General features: G+C 36.5%; 1 protein-coding gene across 1 annotated transcript; it reads left to right on the top strand.

Moving 5' to 3' along the window:
- Nucleotides 1,992-6,392, top strand: LOC109223608. The gene is made up of 6 exons (XM_019387991.1): nt 1,992-2,238; nt 3,016-3,061; nt 3,533-3,659; nt 3,767-3,843; nt 5,608-5,705; nt 5,973-6,392. The coding sequence occupies exons 1-6, from the start codon at nt 2,113-2,115 to the stop codon at nt 6,003-6,005; spliced, it is 507 nt and encodes a 168-aa protein (XP_019243536.1). The 5' UTR covers nt 1,992-2,112; the 3' UTR covers nt 6,006-6,392.

The raw sequence follows: 14,889 nt of genomic DNA, 5'->3' as shown, positions 1-14,889 counted from the left end.
GTGAAAATGTATAATCCTAATTTCGTGGGATGATGGAGTGTTTTAAGGAATTTATTAAGTTGGAGTGAAAGATAATCTAGTCCCTTAAAATGTGGGATATGTTTAATGGCATATAATGATATTAAAGATTTAAGAAGTAATAAATTTTATAAAGTAGGTATAGGATGTAAAATAAATATTTTAAAAGTATATGGAGTTAACTGGTGTATTTAATAGGTAGACCGCGTAGATTATCCTCTTTCGATTAACAATCAACCAGGCCAAAAATAATAGGCTAAAATTCAACATCCAACTCCAATAGGTTCTCGAAATTACTATTTAATTTTTAAAAAAGATTGTTCAAACTTTTAAGTTAATTTTCGAATCAGTAACTGTGATTCAAATATTAGTTCAACAAACCAAATCCATTTGGGTGGTGAAAATTAAATTTTTAACAAGCTTAAATATGTGGGTTTAAATTCCGTATTCGATTTTGTGAGAAATTTAGAGTGAGTGTTATTTAGACTTGTTAGAAATAGTATATGGAGGTTGTATATAAAATTTGAAGTTATTTAATGGAGATTTGGACTGGTTTGAACAAGAATTGCAATTAAAAGTTGTGGAAGAAGTTCGTGTACAGACGCTTCTTTAAAGGCATACATTCGTCTTCTTCCTTGCTTTTTTTTTATATGAAATTTAACTCAAATCTTGCTCAAATCTATTCCATCAAACTTTAATTTTGAACTCCTTTTGATATTTTCAATCAATTGGAACAACACTCAATCCAAACAACTAACAAACTAAAAAAAAATAATAATCATATTTTCAAAAGCAAAGCTTTGAATGGCTTTCAATGGTGGACTTCTACTCTTCAATTTCTTACATTGCAACCAAATGACACTGGGGGAGAAGCAGAAAATACACGGCCCCTTGAAGCATAGAAGATGTGAGAAGAAGAGAGAGTGAAAACAATGGTTGTAAGAACACAGATTTAACTCCATAACTTTTAAAAGCAATGGTTGTAAGAACACAAGTTTTGAATTTGCTAGTGCTTTCAAAATATGTACGATATGGACTAGGTCGGGTAAAACTTAAAAACATGAGCTATTTTTTGTTATAGTGTGAAGTCACGTATATTTTCTTGTAATTCTTTCATTATTCAATGGTAGGCGTATATCTTGGTTTTATTATCGCCTAGTTAATATTGAGTGAATTATATCATGTTAGGAACTAGAAGATAAAGTGTTTATTGTCCAGATGTCCACACCGAGGCAACGTGAAGTTTGTGATATTAGTTTGAACTCCTTACAAGGGAAACTTTACCATGTGCATACGTTAAAAAGAAAAACAAGTACATGTAAATAGAATATATATTTAAGCGTTTGTGGAGCTAGAAATTTATACAAGAAAATTTTAAAAAAATATTGAAGCGTCACAACTAGAATTTTAAATTGTAATCTATAACGACTTTTAACTACCTTTACAACTATACTAGAATCTTTTTTATGCTGGTGAAAGCGATTTAATTCATCCCCATTGCCTCCCTTTAGCTCCACCCCTATATTTAAGAGTCTAGTTATTTGAATTATTGATATAATTTAACTGATTATAGCAGATTATTACTTTATTTTTTGGGTAAATCTTAAACTATTTGAGATTTTGCGCTCTACCTTAATTATGTTAAAAGATAAAAGAGCAAAGATTATTTTAGTCCTCTGCCGAAATGATTTATACCAGGTAGCTGCAAAACTGTATAAATTTGTATATATATATATATATATATATAAGATAAAAAAATAATGCTTGATAATAAATATAACTAGACAGAGAGAATAAAGAAAGAAAGAAATAATAAAAGTTTAATTTAGTTTAAGATATACGCTATGATGTTATAAGAGTAAATAATGTAAAATTGTAAATTATCTCCTATGATAATTTACAATTTAAATAGAAGAAGATGATTAGAAGGGAAATGTTACAAAATTTATTAAATCAGGATTAGAGCAAATTTTATTTACCGCCCCAAGAAACACACTATTGGGGGGGAAAAACGAATTTCCTGCCCTTTGAAGAGAGTCTCCTTTTATTTCTAACTTCAAAATAATTTCGCAGTGTAATTTGGCAGCGGCAGCAATGGAGGATTGCTCATCATCCCTTCCTCCGAACAAAGCAACAACTTCTGGTGCCGCAAAATACCTAGCCGACCTCCCTTCTCGCGGCCTCTTTTCCTCCACCACTACTGTCGTCTCTTCTACTCCGGTAACATTTTTCCCCCTTCCAAAACCCTAATTTTTTTACCCTCGCCCGATTCCCTTTTCTTTACTGATGCTTTATATGTGTAATTAATACTGGTTAAAGATGATGTTTCACTGTACAGTTTAATTGAGTTGATATAACTGTTCCTTTTTTTTTATGTTTTGAGTAGATTTAACTGTTAAATAATTATCCCAAACTTATTCTCTTTATTCTTTGGTGGGATAGATTCTGGAGCAGAAATTTAAAAAAAAATCTGGAGAAGAAATTAGGTCTTATGTCGGATGTAAAGTTCAGGGAGATACTAACACAAGTACACACAGTAGTATGTTTTAATAAAACTTTATTTAGTATAGAAATTTTTTTCTAGCCCTGCCTTTTGGTGGCGATACTATTAAATCCCAGCCCAGATAGCTAAGGTTTTACATCCAAAAAGAATGGCTATCAGGGCGATGCCGAAAACTGCGTGAATCTGTGTAGGATCACAAAAGTTTTTCGAAAGATAAATAAATAGGTGGCACCTCGTATCTGAGATCAACTGCCACCTTGCACCTTTTAGAGTAACAGTCAACGTTGTCTTTCCTTATTATGATTTTCTTCTCTGTAAGATTATATTTTCTATATGGACTTAGCCTCTTTACGTGTTTACTATCATCTTATCTGCCCACCAGCGTAAGCTGTAAAAGAATTTGGTTTTCAAGGTGAATTGATTATATTGGAAAATGTTTAGTAATGTTTCTTTCATTTTCTTTTGATCTTCACTTATTTTGAAACTTTTTGCAGGGTGGAATGCGGGTATATGTCTGTGATCATGAAACATCGCCTCCAGGTCTGTTTCTGTATATTTATGCCTTTTAAATTGCTTAAGGAGCTGCAATTCTATATAAACGAATTAGCTGAGCAATCTCTTTTTATGGTGAAAATTGATTTAGCCTCTACTCCTGTTGTTTTGTCCTTTGAATGGATTTACCTGCATATGGTTATTTTATTGCTTAGTGTTTGGCTTCTTGGACTTTGCATATGCACTTTTGTTATGTCATTGTAAAGCACTGATATCCTCTCATTGTGTCTCGTCTAGTACATGGTTGGTATATCTTAGAGATATCTCGCTATCTGAGTCTTGATGATTCAAGCAATTTGAATGTCTTTCTCTTTTTTTTCTCCTTTTAAGATTATAAATTCCCATTTCAAAAAGATTATAAATTTTATGCTTTCCTCATTTTACCATTTTCTTCAAGGCTAGATTGCTGCCTTCATCAATCTGGATTGAATTATGTTTCACAAAATGTTGTATATGCAGAGGAGCAGCTTATTAAGACAAACCAGCAAAACATATTGATTAGGTCTCTCATGCTTAAGAAGCAGAGGGGTGATTATAGTTCAAAAGATGGCAAGGGGATTTCCTCAAATGACAATGGTAGAAAAAGGTAATTGTCCATGTTTGTTCAGTATTATTGCTATCCTATACCAGCTAGTGTACCTCTGTACAGTTAATTTATTGGTGTTGTATCTACTGCCACCACCTAATTTTCAGGACTGCTGAAAAAGCATTGGATAGTAGGGCATCAAGCAAGAAGGCTACTACCAGTAACCAAGTTGCCTCTTGCCAAGGTGAGCCCATTATTAATCAATTGTAGGTGGTACAATAAAAAATATTGTTAAACGAAGTGGTCTTTCATCAAAAATATACTTGAATTCTTGTGGTTCATAATTCTATTGCTAAATTGAAAAAGAATAAAGCAGGTGGGTATCCCTTAGCTCTCTATTACGTCATCTATTTAAATTGTCAAATTTGACTCCTAAATTATTACTGAAAACTTTCATTGATTGTTTGAGTATCAGCGTAATACTTTTGGGTCCACAAAATGAGAACGTTAGTATTATATGCAAACATACCCTTCCATTTTATGAGACCATTTGATTGGGCACAAAGGAATTTAAGATGTTACTTGCACCCAACGATGTGGCGTAGTCGTCAATGAAGTGAGTTAAGAACTATGAGGTCTCAGGTACAAAGAGGAGGTATAAACTCTAGGCGATTTCTTTCCATTCGTTCAAGCCTTGGTGGACAGGGTTACCCGGTGCTTATGCTGGTGGGAGGTAGCAGGCACCCGGTGGAATTTGTCGAGGTGTGCACAAGCTGGCCCGGACACCACGGTTATAAAAAAAAGTTACTTGATTATTATACATTAGTAGGAGCAGTAGAAGGATATATTACATATATATTGAAAATTTATCTTGGTTGGAGAACATCACATTTAAATTTAAATTCTAAAAGTTCATAGGAACTATAATGACTTTATTAGCAGAAATTTGGAATATTTTAGGACATCCTAAAATGGAATCTCATATAGATTGCGATGGAAGCCGTAGTATCTAAATAATTAATGAGTTAATTGTAGTGTATTCATTTTAACAGCCTCCATTGACCTTAAAGGTCAATCTTGATATTTTTAGGCAAGGTAATGAATTAAATTTTAACCTAAAATATTAATTGCAGAACACAAAGAGAGAATTCTAGGCTTGTAATGGAAGAAAAAAGAGGGGCAGGAGGGAGCTACTATATTTTACAAAGTTAAATGCAGAACACAAAAGGAGAAGGTTACACTTGCAATGAAAGAGAAAATGGGCTGGGGGCTAGTGTAGTTTTAAGAACTGTGAGGTCCTCTTGAATTATGATAAATAGAGAGGTGATTTGACTTAACTATACGTTGATGGCATAATGAGATGAAGTGTATTTATCATCCATAAAGAAACTAATAATCATGTCAGTATTAGGTCTGCTTATGAGATCTTGCCAGAGGACTGCTTATGAGATCATAACATTTACTACTCATTCTTTTTCGGATGAAAAGGTAAAGATCGTACACCAAACATATACTACCAATAATAGGTCGCGTGAACTACTGTCAAGCATCAAGTACGTATTTATATCTAATTAGACTAGATGGTGAATACAGGCTGCTTCCAGAAAATGTGTCTTCGGGACATTGAGTGACATGGAAAAAAGGTGATTAACATGTCTTAGCTCTAATGATTAACATGCCTTAGCTCTAACTTCTGTAAATGTCCCTTCCGGGACATTGAGTGCCATATTCCCAAACCTCTGGGAACGTGGAAACCACTTTGATTTCCCTTATATAAAATGAGGTCTATTGATTTGACTCCAAAGGTCCAAGAAATAGTATGTTCTCACATCATGTTTCTTCAGGTCAGATGTACACGGGTAGAACTTCATTGTTAAATTTCCTACTCTGTCTTTGTGCAAATCTACTTGTTTGAAGTCTTTGTTGAAGCTACTTACTTTTGCAGAATAAATTCATGGGCATTATCATCTATAATTAGTGATGTATTAAACTGTCTTAACTCCTGCAGAAACTTCAAAAACTCGTACACCTGACATACAAAATATGACTGTTGAGAGACTACGGATTCTGTTAAAGGAGAAAGGTCTTTCACTGAGAGGAAGGAAGGCAAGTATTTGCATATCCTTTAATCTTAGATAGGTTTTGATATGTTCTACTTTTTCTCCTTAAAGAACCTGTTGGTAAATCTATTCACTATACACTTTTTAAGTAGTACTTGTATGATGTGTTTTTCCCAACTTGTTTGGGATTGAGGCGTCGTTGTTGTTGTACTTGACTACTTGTATGATGTGTGTTGTTGAATATTTGGCCTATTCTGTAGCATGAAATGTCATTCTCTTTCAATAAGCTCTCACTATGCAATTATGTCGGCAGGATGAACTAATTGCACGGTTAAAGGACACATGAATAAGCATATTCCAAGAGTTTGAGGCAGCTAATTCCAAATTCCATTTTGTACACCATGCAGCTGTGTGAAGTAGGCCCTCGTGTATGTATTATTTGTGTACTTTACAACTAATTAAGAGTCAACTTTTGGCCTTACAACTCTTTGTGTGCATTCGTGCGTTTCTGTGTTCTTGTTGTATGCCATAGCATGTTGTTAAGTTGTGAGGGTGCACTAGATGTATGCGTTAATAGCTACATCATATATCTGATCTGTGAAAAAGTGCATGTCAACGACTTCCAAAATTTTCTACTCTTTGCAAATTCGGTATGAAACTGCTCTTTCAGAATCTACACTCGTTAATGTATGAATCTACTCTCAGCATCCACTAATAATTTTTGAATCTCTCATTCTACCTCTTCGTTATCTTCAGCTGCTGGTGATATTTCTGTTGTATTCAACTGAGTTTTTTTGCTCTGCTACTTATGAAATCTTTTTTTTGGTGATGCATTTAAATCCGTATGGCTCAAGCATGAACTGTACCTGAAATAATGAATTACCTCTTTGATGAGTTCGTCAAATAATAATGAATTACTCCATTGTCCTTTATAGAACTAAAAATCTGAAATAATTTTCCAAACTATGTTTGTATCTTCAAGAAGAAACACATAAGGTGGAAGGGGTATTTAATTAGGTCCGCTTCTAGTGGTCTTCTCTAAAAATCAGTAGTCCAGGTGAGCTAACTTGATACATGGGCTAGTGAGTACCAAGCAATGTTTTAAAAGGTGGGGGCGTGAGGCGATGCGTTTTATCTCTGACGAGGCGATGCGTAAGCTCTGAGACATGGGGCGTTAGTCCAACGGATCTTTAAATTTTACCGATTTCAAGAATTTTAAGATAGTATAAAATAAAAAAAATAATTATAAAAATTACACTAAAATCACAAAATTATAACATAAATTATTTAAAATATTTATAAACTATAATTCAACTATGAATAATATGAAAAGTATGACATATCATAATATGCAAATTAGCTGCAACGTCGTTACAAACATCAAAAGTAATATATTCGATACGAAATTTTATATGTATCTCTTAAGGAGTAATGAATCTTGAAAGAATTTTGATATTATAACTTGATATTTTTCTTAAAATACTCCTTTTATTTAATATGCTTTCTATTTGAAAGAGAATTTATACAAAAACATAATTCATAATTTAAATATGATCATTTATTTTTAAGTTTCGATAGTTAATAAAGTGACACATAATTTACCATACAATACCATGATAACTAATTATTTGTAAGTAGTTACTAGCTAATACTGAGCTGTTAAATTAATAAGTATTGTATCTCGTAAACGTGAAAAAACAATATTTAGAAAAATAATTATAAAAAATTATGGACTATTATATAGTAAAGACATAACAAAATTTAATAAATAAATACCTTTTAAATGAAAGATTTATTTAAAATTAACTATCATAGCAGTCTTAGTGGATAACGTGCAATAATTTTTATTTTAATTATGACATAAAATATTCTCAACTTAATAATTTATGATTAAGAAAAAAGTAATTTGAATAATCAATGATTTATTAAGCAAATATGAGAATTTACAAGGTTAGTTACATAGAATTGCATAAAGTTCTATTAGGCGAGCCCAGTACACTAGGCGTTGGGCGTGTCCGGGGCGTAAGCCCCAATGGCCGAGGCGTTAGTCTCACAGAACTAAGCCCCACACATAAGCCCAGGGGCGTTTTACGAGTGCTCCGCCCCGGGCGAGTCCCAATTCTGCCTTTTAAAACTGAGGTATCAAGTACTCGTCGGAAGTAGTCGAGATGTATGTACACTGACTCAGACATCACCATTATCTAAAAAACAAACTAAATATTGGATATAATTATATGTCATATTGTTGAATCCAGATATGCACAAACTGCTCGAGGAGAGCGTCACTTTGTTCGCGTATTTCACGTCGGCAATTGTCTGGGTGTTATAAACCTCCGTTACAATGGAAAGTTGTCCCCCTTCAACTCATTCTTACCACGAAGATGCAAATTTTTTTGGCTCTTATACTACCTGTATTCTACTAAAAATCAATCTCTACCCACAGTATTTCCCATAATTGCTGACTCCATGTTGGTGTGAATGAAGTCGCTGTTTTGACTTTCACAAGTCAAATTTGCTCCCAAAGCTGATTTTAAGATCAAAACTCGTGAATTTTTATGCAAATAGGCAAGAATGATAAATTACACGATGAGTTCTCTTACCAGAATATTTGGCATTTAAAACTACTGAAATCCATCTAGCGATTACGAAGATCCAATTGTTGAATACGGACACGATAAGTATTTAAGTATAGTGTTAAGTACAAGTTGCGGGTTCATCACTTCAGCTCTTGCTACGAAATATGGTTAGAAACTTACAATATTGAAAAACTATGATTTGAATTTTATGCAGCTACTGCCTAAATTGATCTACACATAGACTTGATTTTAAGTGGTGAAAATTTGTGGATTACGGTGATGTTAGGTCTAAGGTATGTATGGTTGTCGACACAACTTGAAATGATATATAAAACATGCTGTTCAACCAAATATCCAACTAGAAATTCCAAAACACGGTACCAACACTAACGGCAATTACCGTCTACCTGCTGCTATTTTAGCACCTTTCCTTCGTAATTAATTGATAGTAATTACTATTAAGAATCTAACCAAATGCTACAAGTCCTACGATAGACAAAAAAAAAAAAAATCAGAAATATTCATGTTTACAATTGATAATTGAAAAATAGCCACAACTTCGAAAGTAATTAAAATTTAGCCACTTTTCATGTAAAGATAAAATATGAAGAAAAACGCTCTTACAAATTCGGGAATATTCCAGCATAATATGCTGGAGTTCGACTTTTTTACATACGAGCTTCCAACATAATATGCTGGAATTTTATAATGCGCTTGAGTTCCATCATAATATGCTGGAAGTTTGGGAAACTTACACAAATGTCCCAAATAAATCTCAACTTACCAACCTCTAGCCATTAGTCATAGACTTACCAAAACTAGCCAACAAAAATTGAAAAACCAAATAATAGGGTTCTTTCTCTCAAAGAATCACATGCAAAAATCACCTTCCATATGTTTAAGTGTGATTAGCAACATTAGATACAAGACGGAAAAGAAATTTCATGGACGAGGTAGCAAATAAGGTGATGAAATACAAAAATCTATACAAATATTCCAAAAATCTAAACAAAAAAGGAACTTTTTCAATGGGTATAGTTGAAATTCATTGAAAATATATAGATAAGTCAATATACAAAATTTGAGGAAGATTGGAGGTGATTTGGAGTGGTCTTGTATCAAAATTCATAATTAAATCGAGTTAAAAAAAGTCTTCTGCGACACATGTATCAAACATGTATCACGCATGTATCTCACACACAGGTATACATGGATATACATGTGATACATAATTGATACAAATATGATACATATGTGATACACAAATGATACACAGTGTGATACGCATATCATTTTTTTTTTCATGTTCAGCTTTTATTTCGAATTTTCAATTCAAACCACCTCAAATCTTCACCAAATCATCCCAAAACTGAGATTCAAGCTCCTTAAGTTGTGCCCAATTTATTCTAATAACACCTACTCAAAACAAAGCAAATTGATATTTTTTTGCTACAAATAGCTAATTGGCTAATTTGGCTAATATTAGTAATATTTTATCAATTGGCCAATTTTTGTAATGAGCTACCTATAAATTGTCATAGATGGTAATTTCCCAAGTTTATATGCAGGAGCTCCATAATCCCACATATTATGTTGGAACTTTTCGTATGCTGGAGTTCCAACATAATATGCTGGAAGTTTGTACGCAGGAGCTCCATAAGCCCGTATATTATGTTGGAACTTTTCGTGTTTCAGCAAATTAATAACTATTTTTTCAATAACTTCACAAATGCTGATTATTTTTCAATTATCAAATTGGTTTAGCCCGTCCTATTTAATGTTTGAAGTCGACTAGCAGTCGCTTTTCCTGAAAAAGGAAAGAACGTGTTCAAAAGCTACTTCCATTCCGTTCTCCACCGCGCGCTTGCTTCCATTTTACAGTACCATTATTTTCTCTTTTTTGTCTGTTTGTTTTTGTTGACAAAGTCACATAGAATTTTTTCTCTTTTTGTTTTTTGTTGACAAAGTACCAAACTGAGAAATGCATTATTGTGGCGAATATACTAGGACTCACTACAATATAATAAGATGTTGACTTGGTTAATAGTCAAGCTTGTACTCCTTGCTTATCAAATTATATCATTAAGAATTTTAACTGAATTATTTTATTAAAACCTTTTAATCCATTCTGGATGCTCGCAGTTTAATAAGACTTTAAATTATTAGTCCGTCGATATCAATGAAATCCTCTATCATATCGATTTGTTTTTTGACTTTCAAATAATAAACCCCGGGTGTGTTTGGTATGTGTTTGACTCAAAAGTTATTGAGTACTTTTCGAGCAAATCAATCAATAAAGATGAAGGGGTAAATCCTAGTTAAAGATAATTAACTCTAGATTCGAGATGAGTAGGAGAAACAGAAAAACATAGTCAAATATAAATGTTAACAGCGATTATGATCAGATTTAATGGCATGAGTAAAGATGCGTTTAAGTAATAAAGGAAAAGATTCACCCGATCTTCAGTGAGACAGATCTTCTTTCATTTAATAAAGATCAATGGTAGACAAATACAAGAACCTTATGGCCCTTTTTTGGATCCGATGAAGGTATGGGATCACTGATTCTCTCAATTCTTTGGAGAGGTGTGTTTACATATTTTCTAGAAAGAGGGAGAGGGAGACAGAGAGAGAGACCCCCCCTTTTTTGGGAAGTCCTCCCCTCCTATTTATAAGGGGGGTATCCATAGAAAATCCTAAAAAAGGGTACAATTTAGAGGGAATATTCGGTAGAATATTCCTTTTGAGTATTCCAAAGCAAACTGGCTGTTTGATGACGGTCCGACCTTGGCCTGTCCGACCTCGGCTATTGATGACGGTCCGACTTTGGCTATTGATGACGGTCCAACCTTGGCCATTGATGACGGTCCGACCTTGGTTGTTGATGACGGTCCGACCTTGGCTATTGATGACGGTCCGACCTTGGTTATTGATGACGGTCCGACCTTGGCCTGTCTGACCACGACCTTATGTCTCCCCGTGCCGAATTTCTCTGATCTAATTTTGACCCATACAGTTAGTCCCTTCGCTTATCAAGGTCGTCTCTTGGTCGAGCTCGGTGAGCGGATTTCATTAATCGTAATTTGAGAAATTCGGATGGGGAGGTCGATTAGTGTGGATCGCAGCTGAGGGTGCCGATCTTTAGGTCAGTGGTATCCCCGTGGGCTGAACTTTAGTAGAGTTCGATCAGGGCCAATGACTCGAGTGATGAGTCGATCGAGAAGGCGGTAGAATTGGAGAAGGCCGTCGAGGCCGGGATGGCGGCATCAGAGGAGGTCATTCGGGTCCTCGGATCTGGACGGGCGAGTAGGCCGAATGTTGTTTCGGATGAGGCCGAATATTGTTTTGGTCGAGGCCGAAGGTTGATTCGGTCGAGGTCGAATTCTTCTTTTTGGCGATGGCCCTTGGCCGTTGGGGTCGACCTCCTCTTTTTGGCGATGGCCCTTGGCCGTAAGGTCGATTCGGACGATGCTGAATGTTGATTCAGATGAGGCCGAATGTTGATTCGGACGAGGCCGAATGTTGTTTCGGTCGAGGTCGAAGGTTGGGCAATATTTCGGTCGAGGCCTTATTCAAATCTTCTTTTTGGCGGAGGCCTTAGCCTTAGTCCCAGTTCGAACGAGGTCGAACCTGTCGATCTTTGATGGCGAAGGCCTTAGCCTTAATCCCAGTTCGAACGAGGTCGAACCTGTCGATATTTGATGGCGAAGGCCTTAGCCTTAGTCCCAGTTCGAACGAGGTCGAACCTGTCGATCTTTGATGGCGAAGGCCTTAGCCTTAGTCCCAGTTCGAACGAGGTCGAACCTGTCGATCTTTGATAGCGAAGGCCTTAGCCTTAGTCCCAGTTCGAACGAGGTCGAACCTGTCGATCCTTGATGGCGAAGGCCTTAGCCTTGGTCCCAGTTCGAACGAGGTCGAACCTGTCGATCTTTGATGGCGAAGGCCTTAGCCTTAGTCCCAGTTCGAACGAGGTCGAACCTGTCGATCTTTGATGGCGAAGGCCTTAGCCTTAGTCCCAATTCGAACGAGGTCGAACCTGTCGATCTTTGATGGCGAAGGCCTTAGCCTTAGTCCCAGTTCGAACGAGGTCGAACCTGTCGATCTTTGATGGCGAAGGCCTTAGCCTTAGTTCCAGTTCGAACGAGGTCGAACCTGTCGATCTTTGATGGCGAAGACCTTAGCCTTAAAGGGTTCCCTGGGGGAGTCCCAATTTGCTTAATTCTGCTTGCATTGGAGAATATGATGCATTTCCTGGGGGAGTCCCAGTTCGCTTAGCTTCTGCATTTCTTGGGTGACCCCCTACTTTTATTCTGCTTGGAGAAATAGTTAGTTAAAACAAATTAAAAGCATTCGTTACCTCGGTTTGATCACGTTCCCTTCTCCAGTTATGCTTTCAGTGGCCGCTACCAATTTGGCAAGGCCGTCTGTTTCGATGTTTTGTGCTCCGGGTACCTGGTTGAGTTGACACTCGTCAAACTCGGGCAGTAGCTTATGAATTTCTGCCTGATATTTTCGTAGCCTTTGTTGTTTTATTTAGAAAGTCCCCGTGACTTGGTTGACGACGGATTGTGAGTCATATCGGAGGATGATTCGCCGTGCTCCATACTTGAGAGCTAGTTTCAGTTCTCTCAACCGCGGTAATTTAGATTAGAGTAGACTGTCTATGCCGCATCTTTGGAGCACAACCTTTCCTTAAATCCTGCATAAATATAAAATGCCCTGGCTAAGTTTAGCCTTGGGGAATTTGGTTCTCACAGCGTCTTCGAGTTCTTTTCCTAATGGTGCAGCCCCAGACATGACAGTCCTTACTGATGAAAGATCATAGCTATCAACAATCGGACCCTTAGCAATGGCCAGAACAATAGGCGGCACAAATGGCCCAATTGACACCTTATACTTTTGTATTAACTCCAAAAGCGGAGCAATATCGAGTTTATCAATACATCTTCACTGTGCATATACAAATTTGCAATTTCACCGTCAACTTGTTGTGCAATGCTCGTGATTAATCCCTTGTGAGTCAACATAACTCCCTTTGGCAGACCCGTAGTGCCAGAGGAATACGGCAGCGATACGACGTCGTCCGGCTGGATTTTCGCCTCAGGAATTTCATGCTCGTCAGATTGTGTCCATTCTGAGAAATGAAGACAACCTTCTGGTTCAGAATCAATACAAATAACCTTCACATCATTTTCACTAGCGTAATCCTTCACTTTGCCTGCAAAGCACAATTGAGTTATAATAATCTTAGCACTTGAGGTTTTGGCTTGTTTTACAACCTCTGCTGGCGTAAACAGAGGATTGGCCATTGTAGAAATGGCTCCTAACACGATGCGCCCATAAAGGCAAACACAATGTCAGCGGAATTCGGCAAAAGGATCATAATCGTGTCCTTTCGTTGGATCCCTAACTTGTTAAAACCAACTGCAACTTTTCTGCAGAGACTAGACTCAAACAGCAACTTAAGTTGGTGTATCAACTTCGTTTGGCTTCCCTGAAGACGCTCCATAGTTGGGATTGAATTTTAGATCCAAAGGAAACTAAAATTTTAACTAGAAAATCCTCACAGACGGCGCCAAATTGTTTGGCTCAAAAGTTATTGAGTACTTTTCGAGCAAATCAATGAATAAAGATGAAGGGGTAAATCCTAGTTAAAGATAATTAACTCTAGATCCGAGATGAGTAGGAGAAACAGAAAAACATAGTCAAATATAAATGTTGACAGCGATTATGATCAGATTTAATGGCATGAGTAAAGATGCGTTTAAGTAACAAAAATATGAATAAAGGAAAAGATTCATCCGATCTTCAGTGAGACGGATCTTCTTTCATTTAATAAAGATCAATGGTAGACAAATATAAGAACCTTATGGCCCTTTTTTGGATCCGATGAAGGTATGAGATCACTGATTCTCTCAATTCTTTGGAGAGGTGTGTTTACATATTTTCTAGAAAGAGGGAGAGGGAGACAGAGAGAGAGAGAACCCCTCCTTTTTTGGGAAGTCCTCCCCTCCTATTTATAAGGGGGGTATCCATAGAAAATCCTAAAAAAGGGTACAATTTAGAGGGAATATTCAGTAGAATATTCCTTTTGAGTATTCCAAAGCAAACTGGCTGTTTGATGATGGTCCGATCTTGGCCTGTCCGACCTCGGCTATTGATGACGGTCCGACTTTGGCTATTGATGATGGTCCGACCTAGGCCATTGATGACGCTCCGACCTTGGTTGTTGATGACGGTCCGACCTTGGCTATTGATGACGGTCCGACCTTGGCTATTGATGACGGTCCGACCTTGGCTATTGATGACGGTCCGACCTTGGCTATTGATGACGGTCCGACCTTGGTTATTGATGACGGTCCGACCTTGGCCTGTCTGACCACGACCTTATGTCTCCTCGTGCCGAATTTCTCTGATCTAATTTTGACCCATACAGTATGAAGGAAAATATTTTCCAATTGTTCCATGTTTGGTTGGCTTAACTGTTTTGGAAAACATTTTCCTTATGAACTCATTTTCCTCCAATTGGAGGAAAATATTTTTCTTACCAAAACAAGGGAAAATATTTTCCAAAACTCCTTCTCAACCTTCCTTACCCTCACCAACCCACCCCACCCCCTCTCTCCAAAAAAGACTCTTTTTTTTCCTTTCAAA

The sequence above is a fragment of the Nicotiana attenuata genome, chromosome 3 (assembly GCF_001879085.1).
Source record: "Nicotiana attenuata strain UT chromosome 3, NIATTr2, whole genome shotgun sequence".
In the NCBI taxonomy this organism is placed as follows: domain Eukaryota; kingdom Viridiplantae; phylum Streptophyta; class Magnoliopsida; order Solanales; family Solanaceae; genus Nicotiana; species Nicotiana attenuata.
This window is presented reverse-complemented; position numbering and strand designations above follow the sequence as displayed.

What these genes read in the sequence shown, in the direction of transcription:
- LOC109223608 (XM_019387991.1), top strand. Translation starts at nt 2,113, where the DNA reads ATGGAGGATTGCTCATCATCCCTTCCTCCGAACAAAGCAACAACTTCT. An exon ending in CCAAGTTGCCTCTTGCCAAG is followed by an intron (nt 3,844 to 5,607) that starts GTGAGCCCATTA and finishes TAACTCCTGCAG; the next exon opens with AAACTTCAAAAACTCGTACA. An exon ending in TTTCACTGAGAGGAAGGAAG is followed by an intron (nt 5,706 to 5,972) that starts GCAAGTATTTGC and finishes TTATGTCGGCAG; the next exon opens with GATGAACTAATTGCACGGTT.